The sequence below is a fragment of the Crotalus tigris genome, unplaced genomic scaffold, assembly GCF_016545835.1.
Source record: "Crotalus tigris isolate CLP2741 ecotype Arizona unplaced genomic scaffold, ASM1654583v1 scf7180000024461.2689607, whole genome shotgun sequence".
Classification (NCBI taxonomy): Eukaryota; Metazoa; Chordata; class Lepidosauria; order Squamata; family Viperidae; genus Crotalus; species Crotalus tigris.
The window spans coordinates 512,084-534,908 of record NW_024100631.1 but is presented as its reverse complement, the minus strand read 5'-3'; the positions used below and the strand labels follow the sequence as shown (position 1 = coordinate 534,908).

Here is a 22,825-nt window from a genome sequence, read left to right as displayed (position 1 = left end):
AGCGACCCAGAGGGTGACTTTGGGCTTCTACTGAGGACTGCTTTGGATTACAAGTCCCATCAGCCATTTCCGGGGTGGAGGGGTGTTGATAGGGATGGTCTCTTTTTGCAACAGAAAGCTTTTTTTTTTCTTTGCTCCTGTTGAGCAGGTTTCTCCCCCCCCTTGCTTAAAATGCTCAGTTTTTACCCCAAAAAAATCTGAAAATGTGATACATAGCAAAAAAAATAATAAAAATAAAATGGTGTTATGTACAGTATAGGAGAAACTTTGGACTACAGGTCCCATTAGCCAGCCTTTTGGGGGGGATGATGGGGATTGCTACTCTTGCAACAGATTGCCCTTCTGGTGGGTGGGTGGTCCCCTCCACCTAAAATTCAAAGCTCTTTTTGTTTTTGTTTGCATCTTCGCCACCTTGTCACAATCTTGCCAGGCAGCCCTTGGTTTTATTTTGAATTTGTTATTTTTCCCCCAGTCTTTTTTTCTTTAAGAAAAATAATAATCCAGGACTGGTTTGTTTTGCTTTGCTTTCTAGGGATTCTGCTAAAATGTTGTAATAAGAGTTTCTGATACATAGTGTCTTGCCCAGTGAAAGAAATTGACTCAAATTTGAAACTATTTCTTCCTTTTTCTATTATTGGAACTCTTTCCTACCTACAGTTAAATGTTTTCAAAAGAGGTCTGATACATTTATATCCCCATCATAAGGATTTTAATAACTTTTAATGAGACCCCTCTCAACATTTTCCTCCAAGTTGCGCCCTCCAGACAGGGCAGGACAACGACCTGCAGAATTAACCAAATGGCTTTGTTTTTTCTTTATTCAGAAAAATATTCCAGCAGTGTTCAACAAATCACTGTTAAGAGACGAATACCTTCTTGTTAAGCCATTTTATTTGGATGGGTAGAAGAAAAGAACATTTTGCTAGTGATTGCAGAGACCACATCAAACTATTCTCACAAGTGGGTGAACAAGAAACATGTTACAGCCCCTAAACTTTTAAGACGCTTCCACTCTCAATATCCTGTATAATTGATATGCCTGTATTGTTTGTTTCCGTTCCCTTTTTGTCTATCTAGGTGGATTTCCCGTTCTAGGGGGGGGGCACATGTCAAGTCCCCAAAACCCTTATTGTTTTTCCTGCATATATGCTTGGGGCCAGCCATTCTGCTGTGGGGAGGGGGGAATTTTATTTTGCTTGGGATAACTTTCGCTTTCCACCAGCTATGGAAACTGGACAAGACCTTGATTGCACACCAACTTGAGCCAGTTACCCGCACACGGTGCCACCTGTGGATTGCCTGGATTTCAAATGGACATTATGACTTTGGTGGGAGAAGATAGTTTGCTTGCTTCACTATACCGTTTGCGTGGGATTTTCCCCAGATCTTGCTTTGACTTCCCTACTGTCCCTGACCCCTAATAAAAGCTTCCTTTAAAGACAATACCTGCTTCAAGATTTCTGCTTCCTTGGGTGGTTAGCCGAGGTGGGTCCTTACACATTGGAAGACTGCTATCATGTCACCCCTAGTCCTTCTTTTCATTAAACTAGACACAACTCAATTCCTGCAACCGTTCTTTGCACGTTTCAGCCCCCAGCCCCCTAATCATCATGGTTGCTCTTCTCCGCACCCTTTCCAGAGTCTCAACGTCTTTTTTGTATCATGGTGACCAAATGCAGTAATCCATGTGTGACCTCAGCAATGCAGTGAATGAAGCATTCCTGGTGGTTCCAATTCATTTCTCAGTTATTGAGTGTTTAATCCTTCACCTTTCTGCTTTAATTCTGGGCTTTAGAAAGATCTCTCTGTCCCCCCCCCCATTTCCCCTCTACTGAATTCATGCTCAGTCAGCTGGTATTGAGAATTGCCTTCCAGCTAAATGTCCGAGTTGTGGACAAACACAGCTCCATGGAAATTCTCTGTTATGTAAGAACAAACTTTGAGGAACAACAGCGATAGGAACAAACACCCATGGCCAACAAATAGGCCGAGAATGAAGTAGTGTATTTCAGGACTGTGTTCCTCAAAGGGTTCAGAAAAGACATAGTATGGAGTCCTTGGTGCTCGCTGAGCTTGGTTTTCTTGCAGACATTTCATGACCCAACTAGATAACATCATCAGTGCTAGAATGGAATGGAATTTGAGGAGAGGAGAGGAGAGGAGGAAGGAAAGATGGACTGATTGACTCTGGGGTCCTTGGTGCTCTCTGAGCTTGCCTGTTTTCTTGCAGACATTTCATGACCCAACTAGGTAACATCATCAGTGCTACAAGGGAATGGAATTTATGGAGAGGAGAGGAGAGGAGGAAGGAAAGATGGACTGATTGACTTTGGAGTCCTTGGTGCTCTCTGAGCTTGCCTGTTTTCTTGCAGACATTTCATGACCCAACTAGATAACATCATCAGTGCTAGAAGGGAGTGGAGTTTGTGGAAAGGAGGAGGAGGAAGAAAAGGAGGACTGTGGGGTCCTTGGTGCTTGCAGGCATTTCATGCCCCAACTAGGTAACATTACGGGTGCTAGAAAGAAATGGGGTTTGTAGTGAGGACGACTGTGGGGCCCTTGATGCTCTCCAAGCTGGCAGACCTTTCATTTTTTCCCCTTAGAGCAGTGGTTCTCAACCTGTGGGTCGGGACCCCATTTGGGGTCGAACGATCATTTCACGGGGGTCGCCAAACAACGCAGTCCGCCATTTTCTTCCCCCTTTTCCTTAGCTGTGCTACTCCCTTTTATTCTATTGGCTTTTGAAAGCCAATAGAATAGACTCTCTTGAATAGAGTCTAATTCTATTGGCTTTCAAAAGCCAATAGGAATTGTCCAGGCTGTCTCTGCCCTGCTGAGCCCGCCAAAAGTCCCATTCTGCAAACGGTGCTGCACCAGTTGAGTAGTCCTCGACTTACAACCGGTTGAGTAGTCCTCGACTTACGACCGGTTGGGGGTCGCGGCATTAAAAAGGTTGAGAACCACTGCCTTAAAACTTCCGACAACTGTTGCTGCTCTCTGCTGGCCAATGATGAAATTCACAACAAATCAGAACCATTTCTCAACCGTCAAGGAACAAGCAGTCACAATCGTCCATCACCAAGTATTGCAGCGCCCAACGTTTTAAATTTTTTTAAAAAAGAAGGTATTTATTGCATTCTGTTACCCCCAAACAGTCACTGCAAGGAAAAATATTCTGCAAAGAGATCATCTTTGTCCCTAAAGAGGCCTCGGGCTTGCCGATATTCCAGTGGAACGTCTGCGGATTCTTTCTTAATGTCCTTATCAAATATCTTTGGGGGTGGGGGAGAGAAGGAGGGAGGGAGGGAGAGAAGGAAAAAAAATCAATTTATTTTACATGTTGACTCGCTCTTTTCAGCTCACTTTCTTTTTTTCTTTGTTTTTTTTCTCCCACGCTCAATACCAGCTTGGCTGTGTTTGACATTTTCCCAGAGTGCATTTGAGAAAACAACACCAACTGGCTGCCACTGTAGCCACGGAGGAATGACAAAAAAAATATATCAGGAGAAACCAATGTGGATTTCCTAATTTGCTTTTCAGGGTTTCCTACTTGACGAGGCTGTTGCAAGAATTCTGCAAAGCCAGCGCTGGATCGAATCCAGATTTCTTAGGCAACCTTGCCTCTTTTATGATTCGTGGACTTCAACTCCCAGAATTCCTGAGCCAGCATGGGGGAACTATGGCCCCCTCATGACTCGTGGACTTCAACTCCCAGAACTCCTGAGCCAACATGGGGGAACTATGGCCCCCTCATGACTCGTGGACTTCAACTCCCAGAATTCCTGAGCCAGCATGGCTCAGCTTGGAAACTCTCCCTTTCCCCTCAGCATGGCTGGCTCAGGAATTCTGGGAGTTGAAGTCCACGAGTCATAAAAGAGCCAAGGTTGCCTACCCTTGGGCTAGGAGCATGGAATTCTTCAAATATAGTTGGTCGACTTACAGATGCCATTAAGGAAGACGGTTGTTAATTGAGTTTTGCCCCATTTTACGACCCTTTCTCGCTACGGCTGCTAAGGGTATCACTTCAGTTATTAAGACGGCAACAGACATGTTAAGTGAATCTAAACAAGTAACTGTTTGAGGTTAACCACAGCGCTGAAAAAAGCTGACTTACGCCTGTTTTTCACACTTATGACCGTTGCAGCATCCCCATGGACACGGGATCAAAATCCGGACGCTTGCCAACTGACTCATATTCCTTCCTTCTTTTCTCCCTCCCTCATCCACTCAAGTTATTTTCCTTCCTTCCTTCCTTCCTTCCTTCCTTCCTTCCTTCCTTCCTTCCTTCCTTCCTTCCTTCCTTCCCTCCCTCCCTCCCTCCCTCCCTCCCTCCCCAGTGGCTAGAATGCAGCACTGCAGGATAACTCACTGCTCACTCCAGGAGTTCAATCCTGACCAGCTCAGGGTTGACTCAGCCTTCCGTCCTTCCGAAGTCGGTAAAATGAGGACCCAGATTCATAGGTATATACTAACCTCAAAGGCTGTCAGTTCTAGGATCTCGGACAAATCCTGTTCCATCACGGAGAGAGGCAGGTTAATTTCAGCAGCAGCCCTGGCAACGTCAGGATGATAATGGTTCTGCAGCGTCTGAAGAACACAAGAAGGGTAGACTCGCATGAATATCCGCCTTGACAAATAGCGATCATTCCATCTGGGTCACCAAGATATCCTCTCCATGCTGTCACCATCCTTACGTTAGGAATGCAGGCGCTGTACATCAGGGATCCCCCTATTTATTGGCAGGCCAGCATGCAAGTGTGCGTAGCTTGACTTGTTCGCATGGCGGGCTGGTGCGTATGCGCACACACATGCAGCTCAACTTGTGCAAGTTGAGCGGAATGCACATGTGCGCCGGCCCGCTGCTTGAACAATCTAGCTCCCCTTTCAAACCCCCAGCCCCAGTCCGTCGGGCTGCCAAGTCACGAAGCCTGGGCATTGTTGCTGTGCACCAATTCCAATTTTCTGGACAAGAGATGAGGCAAGACTTTGTGGAAAGCACTCACCATGAAATGCTTCAGAATCCTTCTCTAATTGTGGGATATTGCCAAGTTCTTTCAGCACTGGACTGTGAAACCACAGACCCAACTCCCTTCATCTTGGGGGTGGGTGATGGGTTATAAAGCCCATAAATAAGAAATAAAGATGGCAGATCAAGCGACTGTGGTGTCCTTGGTGCTCTCTGAGCTTGGTGGTTTTCTTGCAGACGTTTCGTAACCCAACTAGGCAACATCATCAGTGTCAGGAGGGAGTGGGGTTTGCGTAGTGAAGGAAGGGGAGGGGGAAGGGAGAGGAGGAGAACTATAAGGTCCTTGGTGGCCTCTGAGCTTGGTTGCTTTCTTGCAGATGTTTCATGACCCAACTAGGGAATATCAGTAGGAGGAGGAGGGGGGGAGGAGGATTGTGGGGTCCTTGGTGCTCTCTGAGCTTGGTGGTTTTCTTGCAGACCTTTCATCACCCAACTAGGCAACATCATCAGTACTAGCAGGAGTAGGGTTTTCTGTTTATATACTACTGGCTTGCTCTGTCAGGGTTGGGGAGTGTTCTTGGAGGATCAAGTGACTGCTAAAGGCACAGATGTTTGTGCTGGTGCAGATGTTGCTCACTCAATCTGTCCTTCCCCCCTCCCGGATTTATGAAGCCAGAATCCCACTACGCCCTCAAGTTCCTCTTAGATGAAAACCTACTTTTATTTCCCACAAGGAGCTCTCCAGAGCCCTGCTTTCCAAGGGGTCTTTTTCCTCCATCCTGTAAGGATCCTCCGGCATCTCTAAAGAAGAGAAAAGAAAGAAAACCAGAATAAGCTCTTGGGGGCGTGAGGACTTCTCCTTGCCTTCCACAATCCCAAGAGATGGCAGATGTTTCTCCTCAAACCCCGATTTCAAAGGAAACCCTTTTGCTGAAGCTACATTGTGGGGAACGGCTGGGATAGAAATAATAATAACAACAATCACAGTAATAATAATAAAGTTGGAAGGGACCTTGGAGGTCATCTGATCCAACCCCCTGCTCAGGCAGGAAACCCTATACCATTTCAGACAAGTGGCTGTCCAGTCTCTTCTTTAAAACTTCCAGTATTGGAGCATTCACCACTTCTGCAGGCAGGTTGTTCCACTGGTTAATTGTTCTAACTGTCCTGAAGTTTCTCCTTAGTTCTAGGTTGCTTCTCTCCTTGGTTAGTTTCCATCCGTTGCTTCTTGTCCTGCCTTCAGGTGCTTTGGAGAATAGCTTGACTCCCTCTTCTTTGGGGCAGCCCCTGAGATATTGGAAGACTGCTATCATGTCCCCCCTCGTCCTTCTCTTCGTTAAACTAGACATACCCAATTCCATCAACCTTTCCTTATATGCTTTAGCCTCCAGTCCCCTGATCATCTTTGTTGCTCTTCTCTGCACTCTTTCTAGAGTCTCAGCATCTTTTTTACATTGTGGTGACCAAAACTGGATGCCGTATTCCAAGTGTGGCCTTACCAAGGCCTTGTAAAGTGATATTAATTGCAAAGATCTTTGCAGGGCTGCCTTGTGCGGCGAGCAAGCAAAACTGGAGCAAAGCCAGCCAGACGTTCTCCAGTGTCTTCCCCAGATCCTTGAGGAGATACAATCCAGGCTGTCGGTACACATTGGCAGGTTTTACCCTTCCTTCTCCGAGTCAGTCAACCTCAACAAGAGGGAATGAAAACACACGGCCTTTTTGAGCTGCGTTGTTCTCACCTGCAGGGCCGTGGGGCCTGTGGATGAGCGCCTGGCACGACTGATGCCTCCTCAAGAGGTTACAGATGAAAGGAATGACAATCAGCAAGCCATCAGGAGGGGCGGTGAGCGCCAGGCGGGAGAGGCGCTTGGCAAAGGCTGCCACCAGATACGCCGGCAAGTGCCTGTCAGAAGTAATGGAAGAGGCCAAGGAAAGAGACTATTCGTGAGCTCAGGGCTGAACTATGCAATCCCTCGGTACTCTTGGTTTGTGGCTTCCTTGAAGACGGGGTGGTTGTCTTGCAGACATTTCATTAGCAAACAAGGTATTGTCATCCGTGAGAGAAGGGAGTAGAGTTTGCAGAGAGGAGGAAGGGATGGAGGAGGGAAGGAAGGAGGGAGGGAGAAAGGAAGGAAGGAAAATGAGAGGGAGGGAGGAGAGAAGGAAGGAAAATGTGAGGGAGGGAGGGAAGAAAGGAAGGAAGGAAAATGAGAGGGAGGGAGGGAGGGAAATGAGGGAGGGAGAGAGGAAGGAAGGAAGGAAGGAAGGAAGGAAGGAAGGAAGGAAGGAAGGAAGGAAGGAAGGAAGGAAGGGAAGAAGGGAAGAAGAAGGAGAAGGAAGAGAAAAATCAAACTGCGTTCAGATAATCCAATATCCTTATCTGATAGCTTTATTAAGAGGAGGAGGAGGAGGAGGAGGAGAACAACTGTGGGGTCCTTGGTGCTCTCTGAGCTTGGTGGTTTTCTTGCAGACATTTCATGACCCAACTAGGCAACATCATCAGTGCTAGAAGGGAGCGGGGTTTGCTCTCTGTTTATACCCCAGTACAATTCCCCAATCAAGGAACCACCAACACAAACAAACAAGCTAACAGCAAACAACCTCCTAATCAAGGAACCACCAAGAACACTCCCACCAAGCCTGACAGGGCAAACCACTAGTCCATAAACAGAAAACAAACCCCACTCCTTTCTACCACTGATGATGTTACCTAGCTGGGTCATGAAACGTCTGCCAGAAAAGAGCCAAGTTCTGGGAGCACCAAGGGCCCCACAAACAGAAGAGACAAGGACACTAAGAGGAAGCTACTTTTTACCCATAACTCACACAAGTCCACGATGCTAGCATAAAGTTCCTTAAAAACCATCTTCCTGTTTAGAAGCGGTCAATCCTGAATGAATAAACCACGATAGTTCAGGGGTCTCCAACCTTGGCAACGTTAAGACTTGGGGACTTCAACTCCCAGAATTCCTCAGCCAGCCTCCCCAAGTCTTAAAGTTGCCACGGTTGTGGACCCCTGCTCTAGTTAGTCCTCGTTTAGCGGCTGCCTTGTTTGGGGACTGTCTAAACTAGAGTCACAGTGGTAACGAAAAAATGATTTTATGGCCAACCTTCACACTGATGACATTTGCAGGGAGACAAAGCAAAGGAAAACGGAAGTCAGATCGTAAGCACAGTCGTAGTTTGACTTTGCTTCATTTAACAACCAAAGGCGGTCGCTAAACAAGGACAAAAATGAAGGAAGCTGGCCTCATTGATTCTATGAGGTTTTTTTCCAGCCCCCCCCCCCAAGGAGTTGGGCTGGAGATGCATACAGGGAAACAAACTCTACACCCAAGTTATTATGGGATACTGGTGGGAAACACAATACAAAGCAGGTCTTGGGAAAGCATCAAACTTTGACTTACGAAGAAGATAAGAACAAATCCAATAAACGAAAGAAGCGTGCACGGCATTTTACGTGGAAGATGGAGGGGTCCAGGTGACTGTACAGTTTCGTGTAGAATTCTGGATATTCCCTACAACAACAACAACAACAAAATCTCAACAACAGATTGACTTAAAGAGTGTTGTTTTTCAACATTCCCAATAGAGCAGGGGGTCTTCAAACTTGGCTCTTTTATGACTTGTGGACTTCAACTCCCAAAATTCCTCAGGCCAGCGTGCCTGGATGAGGAATTCTGGGAGTTGAAGTCCACAAGTCATAAAAGGGGCCACATTTGAAAACCCCTGCAATACAGGCGTCCCAACTTTCAGAACAGAAGCTCAAAAAGAAACCAGGTTTAAAACTTTCAAATCTCCTTCCAACATGGTTAGGTAGAAAAAAAGAAAGGGTGTTAGATAATTTGTGGGTTTAAATTTTTTTTTTTGTTGTCAATAAAACTTTTTCAATAAAAAAAAAATAAAGTAAGAAGGTAAATTCTGGAATAATATGTGTATTTTAGTTATGTGAATTACCTTACAATGAAATGAGGAAAACCAAGGCTATCCGAAGCTTAAACATTGGTTATAAAAGGCTAAATTGGAATATGTTAATTGGAATTAAATAAAACCTAAAAACGGGACTTGGATCTGTATAACCAAAATGTTATTGATAAATGTATTGACTGATTGAGCTTTAGCTAGAAATCTATTCGTATGAATACGATATAATATTTGTGGGAAACAGAGAAGGAATCCTTACTGATGTAACCTGAGATATACATGAATGATTTTGTTATTGGATTATTGGCTACCCTATCACCACGCTGCTTCCTAAATATTTGGAGGTAAAAATTTTAAAAAATTAATAAAACTTGTGGGTTTTTTTTTTTTTAAAAAAAAAAGAATAGGGATTTTTTTTTTTCCCAAGGACCTGCTAAGGCACTTACAGATTATATTGGACAATCAAAACAAAGAGTCCATTTAAGGCCAGAAGGCTGATGTCTCCACCTGAAAGAGAGGCATAAAGCAGAGTTAAGAAGAACCAAGTCAGGAGGGACCCTTGGAGGTCATCTAGTCTAATGCTCTGCTCAAGCAGGAAAAGTAAGAGCTATTTGTCGGGAGACCCAGCAGAAGCGCCACCAGATGTGACGCCAGAGGCCGGCGGGTTCACCCAACCTCTTTCTGGAGACCCGGGGTCTTCTTTCCTGCGCCATCGTTTCTTCCCTAAACTCCAAAGTCAACCCTACCCATCCTTGGCACCATCACTCACCAACGTCGTAAGCCACGGTCAAGAAATCCATCAAGAGGGCGGGCTCGTTCAGGTGGGGCAAGATGGAGTCATGTAGGATGAGCAAGACTTTTTTGTAGAGGTTTCTTGGTAGCTACCCAGGAAAAGAGAGAGAGAGAGAGAGAGAGAGAGAGAGAGAGAAGGTGGACCATGTTAGGTAAGGGGGATGGAGGCAACAATCAACTGTCTTTCTTTCAAGCATGGTCTGGTGGAAAGGCTGAACAACGCCGGGATGTTCCTTCCCTTCCCTTCTCCCTCTCTCTCTCCTTCTTTTCTTCCTTCCTCCCTCCCTTCTCCTCCTCCTTCCCTCCTTTCCTTTCTTCCTTGCCTTGTTTTCCTTCCTTTCTTTCCTTCCCTTCCTTTCCCCTCTCCGTTTTCCTTCCTTCCTTCCCTTCTCCATTTTCCTTCCTTCCCTTTTTCTATCTTTTTTCTTTCCTTCCTTCCCTCCCTTTTCTTCCTCCCTTCCTTCTCCTATTCCTCTCCCTTCTTTCCTTTCTTCCTTCCCTCCCTTTCTCTTTTTCCTTCCTTCCCTTCTCCATGTTCCTTTTCTTTCTCTTCCTTCCTCCCTCCCTCCTTCTACTCCTCCCTCCCTTCCTTCCTTCCCTTGTTTTCCTTCCTTCCTTCCCTCCCTTTCCCCTCTCCGTTTTCCTTCCTTCCCTTCTCCGTTTTTCTTTCTTTCTTTCTTTCTTTCTTTCTTTCTTTCTTTCTTTCTTTCTTTCTTTCTTTCTTTCTTTCTTTCTTTTTCTTCTTTCCTTCCCTCCCTCCTTCCCTTTCTTCCCTCCATTAAGAAACATTCTAATCTCTCCTGATCAAGGTGCAGTTGAGGCCAGACTTAGATGGATGAAATTATTACTCAGGTGTGACGTTAAGCCCACCATCAACCTTTGAGATCCTCAACGTCCCCACCTGGTATTTCAGGAATCCAAGCCACATCCTCTCAAAGGCCTGTCTGTGTTCCTGAAAAAAAAAAAAAAGTTATGGAGAAAAAAGTGAAGCAGCCTTCAGAACGAACCATCCTGCAGGCTTAAATGGGAAAGCCAAGCGTGTCCATCAAAATACATCCAAGTTCTCGAGATGTTTCAGGAGGCTATCACGCCAGTCCTGCTTTGTTCAAAAATCCCTCTTTTTTTCTCCTACTTTCCTATCAGCTTGGTTCACACACCAGGCCCGGCAATTGAATTCACACAGCCTGGTCATGTTGGTCTTTATTTTGTGGTCCACCTTGTTGCATCACCCCTTCCCCAGAAATGCAACAAGCCCACCTTCAAGATTTGCCTTAAGCAAGGTCAACCAAAGAGCAACAACGAATGCTTTCGCTCAGTCAAAAGATCTACCTTTAGTTTGGACACTTTCCACTCCTCCTGATTAGCTGTCAAGAGAGAAAGAGAGACCCAATTTTAAAAACAAAAACTGCTGGGAGAACCAAGGCAACTCCTTGGAACGTTTTCTCCCCAAGTTTAGGAATAATTTAGACTTTTAACAATTTAGATAATTTGGACCTGATGGACTGCTTAAACCAAACACAAGGCCCGGGGGCCGGATGCGGCCTGCGAAATGGTTTCATGTGGTCCATGAAGCCATCCTGGACACAGTGAGGGAACGGCCCCCACTGCCTTGGCCCTGGCCCAGGTTGGCCGGGAGCCAATGTACAATTTTGTGGTGGCCAACTATGCTGAAACACATTCAGTCTTAGCTCCACAAGGCCGTCTGGAAACAGCGAGGAACCAGCCCCTGCCGCGTCGTCCCCGTCCCCTGGGTGCATGCTGGGGAGGTGTCCCCCTTTGTGAGGAATGAAGAAATGCACCATCGCCTGGAAGTGGCCAGCAAATGGCCCTCGCCTACTTCACATATCCGCCTTGATGGGCTCTGCCCTGTTCCCACCCCCTTCTGCCAGAGACCCTCAGATCGGTCTCACTCCTGCCCAGGCCCCCACAGGCACCCTTGACGTGAATGACGTAGAGCTGGACCACGCCCACCCAGTAGGCCACACCCATTCCATCCATGCCCACCCAGTAGCCCCCCCCTCCCAGGGCAACCGCAATGCTGATGCGGCCCTCAATGAAATTGAGTTTGACACCCCTGGCTTAAACCACGAATAAGCTGAGTCCACTCTTGGCATATCTGCCCAGATCACAAACAAGATGCGAGAAACCAGGACATTTCGCTCACCATGTTCCACCAGAAATTTTTTTATCTTGCTTTCCTCACTCGGCATGACAATGGACGAAAGGAGATGGAAGGCGTTGCTTTGGTAAACCCGTAGAGGAGCCTGCGGGAAGGAAAAAAACAGACAATAAAATGGCAGACGCTTTAAATGCTTTGAGGCAAGGACCAAAGGTAGCGCAAGGTGCTTTTTTTCTCTCTCTCTCTCTCTCCCCCAGCCGCTAAAAGCCAACAAAATATTCCTTACGATGCGATTCTGTCCTCTTTGGAAAATTATTTTTTTATCTTGCCTTTTTCTTGCCAGGAGCTCAGGGGAGTGAAAAACTTGCCCCATCACCTCCTCCTCCTCCTCCTATTATAACTTTTCTTTTTTTCTGTTCCTTTGATTTTCAAACAGCTCAAAGAATGAAGTAAGTGACTACATCAAAAAGGCACAGAACTCCACTTGAACTACTAAAAGGGAAGGAGGAGGAGGAGGTTTTCAGCTTAACAATGGAGAAGGAACAGGATATTTTTTTTCATAACAATGGAGAAGTAGGAAGAAAAGAAAGTGAAGGAGATGTTTTCATCATAATGGAGAATGAGAAGGATATTTTTCTCATAAGAATGGAGGAGGACGAAGCTTTCATAATAATGGAGAAAGATTTTTTTTTATATAATAATGGAGGAAGAGGAGGATTGTGTGGTCCTTGGTGCTCTCTGAGCTGGCTTGTTTTCCTCCAGATGTTTCATTACCCAACTAGGTAACGTCATCAGTGCTAGAAGGGAGTTGGGTTTGCGGCGAGGAGGAGGAGGACTAATAGGAGAAAGGTTTCATAACAATGGAGAAATATTTTTTGGAGGATAGAGGAGGACTGTGGGGTCCTTGGTGCTCTCTGAGCTGGGTGGTTTTCTTGCAGATGTTTCATGACCCAACTAGGGAACATCATCAGTGCTTGAAGTAGGGTTTGCGGAGAGGAAGGGGGAGGAGGAGGAGGAAGAGGAGAAGGAGGAAGAGGACTGTGGGATCCTTGGTGCTCTCTGAGCTTGGCTGTTTTCTTGCAGATGTTTCATGACCCAACTAGGGAATAGCATCAGTGCTAGAAGGGAGTGGGGTGAATGGAGGAGGAGAAGGAGGAGGAAGAGGACTGTGGGGTCTTTAGTGCTCTCTGAGCTTGGCTGTTTTCTTGCAGATGTTTCAAGACCCAACTAGGTAACATCATCAGCGCTAGACAGGACTGGAGTTTATGGAGAGGAAGAGGTGGGTGAGATGGCCACAGAGGTGTCCTTTTTAGTAGGCCTATTCTACATGCCTTCAACCACGGTGTTCCTGCCAAGGAAATCCTAGGAGACAGAACAGAACTGGCTGCAGTGGCCAGTGACCCCCAGGAGGTGCCCGATCCGACCCTCAAAAAAAGACGCACATAAAGCCGCTCTCAGCAAGGACGTCAAGGTACCTGTTTGGCCTTTGTCATCACGTTCCCCACGTTTTCGGCCACCGCCTTCATCACAAAGTACCGGACATCGTCCTCTTCCATGTACACATGGAAACGCGAGATTAGCAGGAAGGAATTGTGATCCGTCTGGATTAGACCGTCCACCACCACCTGAAAGGGCGCAGAGAGAATTGAGATCACATTTGCACAATCCTCAGGCCCTTCCTAGTAGATGTAAATTCTCTCTCCCAAGAGGTGGGGAACCCTCCCCCACCTGGAAAAAAAAAGTTTGGGGGAAGTATAACAAAGAATTTGGGGAGAATTCATCCCATCAGGATCCTCAAAATCTGCTAGTTTTCTCAGAATGGGGGGAGAGAGAGACAGGGCAGAGGATGAAGAAATGAAACCAAGCGCTGAATCAAGGAAAGTACCCCAGGGAGTCCTCGAAATATTAATATTAATAACATTAACATTAATAACAATAATAATAATAATAAGAAGAAGAAGAAGAAGGAAGGAAGGAAGGAAGGAAGGAAGGAAGGAAGGAAGGAAGGAAGGAAGGGAGAAAGGAAGGAAGGAAGGAAGGGAGAAAGGAAGGAAGGAAGGAAGGGAGAAAGGAAGGAAGGAAGGAAGAAAAGTATCCCAGGCAGTTCTTGAAATAATAATAATAATAATAATAACAACAACAACAACAGTAACAATAATAATAAAGTTGGAAGGGATCTTGGAGGTCATCTAGTCCAACCCCCTGCTCAGGCAGGAAACCCTATACCATTTCAGACAAATGGCTGTCCAGTCTCTTCTTATAAACTTCCAGTGTTGGAACATTCACAGCTTCTGAAGGCAGGTTGTTCCACTGGTTAATTGTTCTGACTGTCAGGAAGTTTCTCCTTAGTTCTAGGTTGCTTCTCTCCTTGATTATTTTCCATCCGGGACCATGGGGATGCCCCAAACGTCACTGAGTGTGAAAAATGGTCATAAGTCACATTTTTCAGTGCCGTTGTAACTCTGAACGGTCCCTAAACGAACCGATGCTAAGTCGAGGACTCCCTGTCTTATTTTGCGTCGTCGCACGTTCGCATTCGGACAACCGGAACCAAAGTTTAAGGTAAATCAAAATTCAGACGACTTACCTGTAAAAGTTCCCGGGGGAAATTGAAACTCCATTCGTTCTTAACCAAAGGGTATTTGGCTTCCAATTCAACAAAATTCATCAGGGTACAAAGAGCAGTTTCCTTCCACCAAAACAGACAGATAAGAAAGCAGGAGAGCAAAAGAGATATTGAATATTAAATCCATTTATTCCTCTCCCCCCCCCGCAAAATACTCTTCAAGAATCTTGCAGCATTTTTAATACTTTGGAGGGGCTAAAGAATCTGGGAGGCGCTAAGCCACAGCTTCATTGTGGTTCATAGAATAAGCCTCAATTAGCTAAACGCGCAGAAGAGGCTAAACAGGAATCGACCAGGACCCATTGAACTAAGTTAAGTGTTTTTCAAACCTGGCTACTTGAAGAGGGCTGGGGAATTCTGGGACTTGAAGTCCACCCTTGTTAAAGTGGCCAAGTTTGAAAAACACTCATTTAACGCAATGTGGGAATTAGTTCATTGATTGAAAGTATTGATTTGGGATAAAGAGAGACAATGGTGAGATTACAGCAAAAGCCAAAATAATTTTTTTTTTTTCCCTCTTGTTGACTTTATACAATTGTGCTTCTTGGAGGCAAAGAGCCTTTTCAATACAGAGTTGGACACCGTAAAATAAAATAAATATTTGCTAGGGAAGAAATAGGGCAGCTTATGCTGAACTGCACCATACCCCAGAATGTCTGGCGTTTGGCGCTTAGAAAATTAGAATGTTTTGCATTTGAGGTTATAACGTCTTCATTTTGCTCCCCTGGCTTCTGCAAGGCAGATGGAAGATTTACAAAACGTTCCTCCAGATCAGTGGTTCTCAACCTGTGGGTCGGGAACCCATTTGGGGTCGAACGACCATTTCACGGGGGTCGCCAAACAACGCAGTCCGCCACTTTTTTCCCCCTTTTCCTTAGCTGTGCTACTCCCTTTTCTTCTATTGGCTTTTGAAAGCCAATAGAATAGACTCTCTTGAATAGAGACTAATTCTACTGGCTTTCCAAAGCCAATAGGAATTGTCCAGGCTGTCTCTGCCCTGCTGAGCCCGCCAAAAGTCCCATTCTGCAAACGGCGCTGCACCAGTTCAGTAGTCCTCGACTTACGACCGGTTGAGTAGTCCTCGGCTTACGACCGGTTGAGTAGTCCTCGACTTACGACCGGTTGGGGGTCGTGGCATTAAAAAGGTTGAGAACCACTGCTCCAGATGAAAAGCATAACTTCCCTGCAGGTAGAAAGCTAGCATGCCCAGTGGGGAACAACAACAAAAAATTAGATCGTTTCCCCAGACGTGCTGGCTTTCCACTTTTGGGGAAATGTTGAGAGAAAGAAGCCTAGAACTTTTTTTTTTTTTTTTAGCATGTTCCTCAAGTGGAAAGGACAAACAGAAATAATTTGTTTATAAATCTTTTGTTGTTGTTTCTGTTTTACTTTTGCTAGACTATTTTCTGCAATAATTCATCAAATGAAAAGCTGCTAATCATTTTGGCAAACTCACTTTGACCTGGAAAACTTTGTGCCCCATCAGTTCCCCCAGACAAGCGGTGCAGCTGTTGTAGCGATGTCTCATCCAAATTTTATATTTCTCTTCTGCGCTGTAATTTCCTGAAACAAAACAAGGTGTGGATCGGCGAAAAAATGAAGAGAAGCTGCCTATGCTGATCGCTGGGAGGTCATCGGCTAACCATATATACTTGGTATAAACCCAGCCATGAATAAGTCGCCCCACAAAACTGCAATCAAAATTGTTTTAAAGAGTAAGATTTAGGAAAGCTCGTGTCCCAACACCTTTAAAAAGAAAGATCCAGCTGCTTTAATGAACCCAGAGGGCTGTGCTCTCCTGAAGTCCAAAAGCAACTTCTGCCAAATCAGGTTTCAAGCACGCATAGCTTTAAAAAACTACATCAAAATGTCTGCTGTGAGAAAACTCCAGGAAGAAAAAATGATCCAGCTGCTTTAATAAACCCAGAAGGGCTGAGCATACCTGAGGTCCAAAGCACTCCTGTCAAATAAGATTTGAAGCATGCACAGCCTTAAAAACTACCCCACAAAAGAATGTTGCAAAAAAACAACAACAACAACTCCAGGAAGAATGATTCAGCTGCTTTAATGAACCCAGAAGGACTGTGCTCCGAAGGTCCAAAGCAACTTCTGCCAAATCAGGTTTGAAGCATGCACAACCTTACAAATCATCCCAAACAGGAATGCTACAAGAAAACTCCAGGGGAAACACTCCATTGAAAGCAGCTGCATCTTCCTGATGAATCAGAGAAGATGCTCAGCCACAGGCACTCTGCCCACGCTCAGAAACGGTCCATAGTGCCCTACCCTTAGTTCAATCTGTGGCTCTGCTGTCCTGTTTACCACACCCACTGTTGCTTTCCCCCAAGGCCATCCTCTTACCTTGGACAAAGTCTTCCTCAGGGGGAAGTCTGCCAACAAAGAGCTCCCCCCGTGTGAGTAAAGCTCCGAAGAGGCGGCTGCACGTCCGGATGGCACACTCGATTATCTCCTTGTCCTCGGCCTGCGAGGAGGAGAAACCAGGATTTGGGGAAAGGAAGAGAGGGAGAGCAAATCACACAATTAAGCCAGCTGCATGAAACCCTTTGGGAACAGGAGGGTTGCCGTTGAAAACAGCTGCATCCTCCTGGCGAACAAGAAAGGACGTTTGGCTACAGCCACTCGGCACATGCTCAGGAGTAGCGTGCAATTTCTCTGCCCTTCTTAATTGCTCCGCTGACTCTTGAAGCTTTTCCCCCTTACACAAAATTCTCTTGGAGACACGAAGACGGATTCACTCGTGCTATTGAAAGCAGCTGCATCTCCCTGATAAACCAGAGAAGCTACGCCACTGCTACTACTCTGCCCATGTTCAGGAGCAGCCTGTAATTTCCCCTGCCTTTCTGGATTGCTCAGTTCATCCTCAAAAGCTTTTTTTTTTAATCTCCCCCCACCCCTTGCTGCTCCAAACCAAAAGGGTCTTTATTTTCCACTGGCCAGAATCCTTAAGAGCTTCAGGCCAGTTGCCAAATTTCACACCATCCTTGCTTCTCCAAACTTCCTAGAGGCATCCCAAATGGACCTTCCCAATGCCTCCTCCCCTAGCCCTCTCCCCAATTTGAAGAAACACAGCTGGATTCAAGATCCTGCTGATCTAGAGCATATTCTAGATCAGCAGGATCACACACACACTCTCTCTCCCCCCCCCCAAAGGAACCGAGGCTTTGCGAGGCTTTGCATTACCCGTTGCTTTGCGTCCTCCTGCAAAAGCCCCGGGAGAATGTGGGGCACGCGCACATACACACACACACCCTTCCAAGAGGCCGAAACTGTTGCATTAAACACACACACACACACACACACACACACACAGAGCCCTTCCAAGGGGCAGAGACCACTGTATTAAATACACACACACACACACACACACACACACACACAGAGCCCTCCCAAGGGGCCGAGGCCATTACATTAAACACACACACACACACACACAGCCCTCCCAAGGGGCTGAGACCATTGCATTAAACACACACACACACACACACACCCTCAAGGGGCCGAGACAATTGCATTAAAACTACACACAAACACACGCACACAGACACACACACACAGAGCCCTCCCAAGGGACCGAGACCATTGCATTAAAACTACACACACACACACACACACACACACACACACACACACAGAGCCCTCCCAAGGGGCCGAGGCCATTGCATTAAACACACACACACACCCTCAAGGGGCCGAGACAATTGCATTAAAACTACACACAAACACACGCACACAGACACACACACACAGAGCTCTCCCAAGGGACCGAGACCATTGCATTAAAACTACACACACACACACACACACACAGCCCTCCCAAGGGGCCGAGACCATTGCATTAAACACACACACACACACACCCAAGGGGCCGAGACCATTGCATTAAAACTACACACACAGACAGACACACACACAGAGCCCTCCCAAGGGGCCGAGGCCATTGCATTAAACACACACACACAAACACACACACCCAAGGGGCCGAGACCATTGCATTAAAACTACACACACAAACACACACACACACACACACACACCAAGGGGCCGAGACCATTGCATCCCCCCCCCGCCGCCGCGCTGCTCTGCGCCCACCTGCAAAAGCTCCAGGATCTCGAAGACGCGGTTGGCGCAGAGGCGGCTGCCCAGCGTCTCTTCCAAACAGGCGGCCAGCCGTCCTTCGGCTTCTCGGAGCGCAGCCTCCGCCTCCGCCATGGTCCGGCTCGGCTTCCCCTCCGCGGGATGCCCACGTGCGCGGAAGGAAGCCCGGCCAGGCGCCGCCTTGGCCCCCGTCTCCTCCCCTCCGTGGCGGCGAGCGGCAAGCCGGCGCTCCGCCTCCGGGCGGCTGGTGCTCGCCAAGGCCTGGCCCGCCTCTTGCGGGGAGGAGGGGGCTCGGAAGCGTGGGAATGCAGAACCAGGACCTGGAAGGGACCTTGGAGGTCATCTAGCCCAGCCCCCTGCTCAAGCAGGAGACCCTATGCCATTTGAGACAAATGACTGTCCAGGCTCTTCTTAAAAAACACCAGTGATGGAGCGCCCGCAATTTCTGGTGGCAAGCCGTTCCACTGGTTAATGGTCCTCGCTGTTAGGAAGTTTCTCCTTCGTTCCAGCTTGCTTTTCTCCTTGGGTCAGTTTCTATCCGTTGCTTCTTGTCCTGCCTTCTGCTGCTTTGGAAAATAGGTTGACAACCCCCCTTCTTTGTGGCAGCCCCTAAAATAGCGGAACGCTGTTATCCTGTTCCCCCCCCCAGTCCTTCTTTTATCTAGACTTAGCCAAACCCAAATCCTGCCGCCGTTCTTGATATGTTTTAGTCTCCAGGCTTTTGATCATCTTCGTTGCTCTTCTTTGCACTTTTTCCCCAGAATTTCAACATCTGTTTTGTAATGTGGGGAACACCACTGGATGCGGTATTCCAGGTGTGGCCTTACATCTGGGAAACGCTGGGTTGGGCATCTAGCACATCTGGCTGGGCCAAGAAGATATTTCTAAAGGAGCATCGCCTATTGCTCCCCCTGGTCTCCCCCTGCCCATATCATATATACCCATACCATATATATTATTATATACCATATATATTATTAAAACTTTTTAAGAACAATAATAAGAACGAATACAAATCAAACTGGAGCAGAGAAAACGAGACATGTATTTTTAAAATTCTTCTCTTTAAAACATCCCTCAAGGCTGACGCGGAAACATGGGAATATCCAGTTGGGATATTGCATAGTTTTTTAACGGTGCAGAGCTAGCAAAGTTTCAACACAACGGAACAATTTTACATCGCGTGGACGATAAGGTGGCGGAGGCCAGACCTATTTTGATTTAAAAATAAAAAACTTTCAAGATTTAAGGCTCCATCTCCCTAAATGTCATAGTGAGGAAGGCCTGAGGAGACAAAGCACACATTAGGTAACCACAATTACAAGAACGTTATAAAAATGTACACTTTTATTACACTTTCAGGTAAGATACAACACAAATCCTTCCGATCCTACAGTCAAGTACAAATTATTTTTTATGTTCATAAAGGTATTTACAAGTCAGTTTGCCAAGGGAAAGGAAGAAAGGAACGGGACGGGGTATCGGAAACGTGGAACCATCTAAATTGGCATTTTTCCCGTGGAAATCGGACACGGCTCCTTGACGCATTCAAAACTAGGAGAGTGACATTAAAAATTGGTGGTGTTATTTTAGGCATACAGAGTTCATTTACAGCAGGGTCTCTTAACCTCAGCAACTTGAAGCGGGGGTAGACTTCAACTCCCAGAATTCCTCAGCCAGTTGGCTGGGGAATTCTGGGTGTTGAAGCCCACATCGCTTCAAGTTGCTGAGGTTAAGGGACAGGGATGTATAGCCTATAGCAGTGTTTCTCAACCTTGACAATTTTAAGGCATGTGGACTTCAACTCCCAGAATTCCACAGCCAGCATTGCTGGCTGTGGAATTCTGGGAGTTGAAGTCCACATGCCTTAAAATTGTCAAGGTTGAGAAACACTGGCCTACAGCCTTGTGCACACATAACGTTTTAGCATATTTGGGAGCAAAATTAGTTCGACTTGTAGATTTGCACGGGAGGTGGGAAGGAGAGTGACAGTATACTTTAATGCGGGGACCCTCAATTGCCAAGATCCCGGTCTTCTAGGTTACTCAGGGCCAAAAAGGCTCCCCGAAAAATGAAAATTCATTTTCAAATGAATTACTCTATCACTCCCGAATCGCTCCTTCTCAGAGCTTAAATGACAAAATACAAGTCTAGGCTATGAAATAGGTTTTGTGGGAAGAGTACTTCAACAGTGTCGACCAGCTTTCGTGTAGAAAGGTTTTATATATATATATATATATATATATAGTTTTAAAAAGCATACCTTTTTCTAAAAAAAAACCCCAGAGGCTCCAAATAGAAAGGAGATGGCACTAGAACAGCAAAAAAAGTAGTAACAAAGGATAAGAAATTGTGCCTGTTCGAAAGAGCAGAGATGCCGAAGTTTTGGGGCCACCAATTGACCTCAAGTTGGGAACATCTGGAGGTAGGACAGCTTGGCCTGAGTGCCACTTTGCCACCATTTTAGCTACAATAAGTCGGAGGAGGAGGAGGGGAAGAGGGGGAAGAAGAAGAAAAGAGGAGAAGAGGAAGGAGGAGGAGAAAAGAAGACTCGATAGGTAGACAAAAATACCAAACCTAATCTGACCATCTGGCTGACTGTGCGATGGAGGAGGAGGAGGAGGAGGAGGAGGAGGAGGAGGAGGAGGAGGAGGAGGAGGAGGAGGAGGAGGAGGAGGAGAAGAAGGAGGAAGGAGGAAGAAGAAGAAGAAGAAGAAGAAGAGGAAGAGGAAGAAGAAGAAGAAGAGAAGAAGAAGGAGAAGGAGAAGAAGAAGGAGAAAGAAGGAGAAGAGAAGAGAAGAAGAAGAAGGAGAAGAAGAAGAAGAAGAAGAATTTCAAATGCCTGAAGATCTAAAATTTTGGTGCTGATTCTCTCTTTTAACAAAAAAGAAAAAAATAATAATTTGCCCCCCAAATGTCTCTCCTCTATTCCTTTGCAACGGAAATATAGCTGAACTTTTAAAACAAGACTAGCCAAAAGAAAGGGCCAAAACCAACGCTGGAAACTCACACGTTAAATTTCCTTCAGCACGGAAGCTCCACCGAAACCAAGAAAAAAACATCGGATGTGCGACGAAACACAATATTTTTTTTTTTTCCTTTTCACCCATAAAAAAGAAGGGGCCAAGAATGGCAGACTACCATGAAATAAGACAGTTACTCTCACATATTAATACCTTAAAAAAAAAGAAAAAAAGTCCAACCAACCAACCAACCACGTGTCTAGTACATTTAATATCTGAAACCGTGAAAAAGGGAAGCGGAAACTCCAAAAGCAAAGACTTCTCTGTACAAAAGGAAAAAAAAATATATAACACACACACGCACGCACGAACACAAAGACCCAGTAAGCAAAACACAGTAAGCGAAACGCCTCCCCCCCCACCACACACACACAAACCAACCGGTCACAATTGAACGTTTTGTTCGTTTAAAAAAGGCTCACCCCTGAAATGGCAACTGAACTATGGTGCATAATTACAGATACTTACAAATCTTCACATTTTCTCGGCTCGACGGAGAGAGGGGGGGCGCGCTTCGGAGAACCCTTCCTGTCCTCCCCCCTCCCCCGTGGACCTTGTCCCGGCTTTGCACCCCACGAGGCTAAAAAAAAAATAAAATTCCCCCCTTCGGACAGGGACGAGGACACGACGGGCGTTGCCGCCAACCCTGGAGAAGCAACTTGGTGGTTTCCATAAAGAGGGCAGTGAGAGTTGGCGAGCGGTCGGGCTAATGGAGGATTCGAAAGAACGGCGTTTCCTCGGGAGTCGGGCTTCCAATCCACGAATCTCTCCCGGGAAGCAGAGAAGTCTGGAGGGGACCTTCCCGGCGCAGAACGAGTGGAGGTTTATCGCAGAAGGGACGCCCTGCCTCCGATCTACGGCGGGATGGGAGACCACCCAGAGAGCTCTCCCTGGCTTAGCGGCCACGGTTAAAAAGGTGGACCTCAGCTGGGTTTGTTCGGAGCCTTTAATCGGACGGGCGCTCTCATCTGCACTTTCGCTTGCTGGCTCTGCCCGTCGGACGGGGCGGGGGCCTGGGCAGGCACGACCGAGGCTTGGATTTGGGGGGAGGCTGTGGTGACCACTTGCTGTTGGATCAGTTTCTGGGGGATGACCTGAGCCGTGGCAGTGGTGGCCGGGATGACCTGCACTTGGTGTTGTCCCGCTGTGGTCTGGGACAAGGTGACCGTTTGGGGCTGAGCCTGGACCTGGTGGGGAGAGAGGAGCAAAGAGATGTGAGGGAAGGCAGCTGGGTGCAGGTGGATGCTCCCTAACAAGCT

General features: G+C 46.6%; 2 protein-coding genes and 1 long non-coding RNA gene across 17 annotated transcripts in view; all 3 read right to left on the bottom strand.

The window, feature by feature from the left end:
* Positions 1–3,107: 3,107 nt before the first annotated feature.
* On the bottom strand, positions 3,108–18,966 carry NOC4L (nucleolar complex associated 4 homolog). The gene is made up of 15 exons (XM_039332404.1): positions 18,538–18,966; positions 16,789–16,909; positions 15,884–15,990; positions 14,389–14,490; positions 13,277–13,426; positions 11,847–11,946; positions 11,012–11,046; positions 10,584–10,634; positions 9,660–9,771; positions 9,337–9,397; positions 8,374–8,484; positions 6,706–6,869; positions 5,685–5,767; positions 4,474–4,587; positions 3,108–3,272 (listed from the first exon to the last, which is right to left on the bottom strand). Exons 1-15 carry the CDS (start codon positions 18,655–18,657, stop codon positions 3,156–3,158), a joined length of 1,548 nt encoding a protein of 515 aa, XP_039188338.1. The 5' UTR covers positions 18,658–18,966; the 3' UTR covers positions 3,108–3,155.
* A 604-nt stretch (positions 18,967–19,570) lies between these two features.
* Positions 19,571–21,143, bottom strand: LOC120303164. The gene is made up of 2 exons (XR_005555363.1): positions 20,464–21,143; positions 19,571–20,317 (listed from the first exon to the last, which is right to left on the bottom strand). It is a non-coding gene; the product is annotated as an uncharacterized LOC120303164 (long non-coding RNA).
* Positions 21,144–21,936: 793 nt separating this feature from the next.
* EP400 (E1A binding protein p400) overlaps positions 21,937–22,825 on the bottom strand; it is a 71,180-nt gene continuing 70,291 nt past the window's right edge. For all 15 annotated transcript variants that reach the window (XM_039332304.1, XM_039332316.1, XM_039332309.1 and 12 more), the window contains one exon: positions 21,937–22,753. In XM_039332304.1, coding sequence (XP_039188238.1) covers positions 22,490–22,753 — 264 coding nt within the window. In that variant the 3' untranslated portion in view covers positions 21,937–22,489. The remainder of the gene's footprint in view (positions 22,754–22,825) is intronic.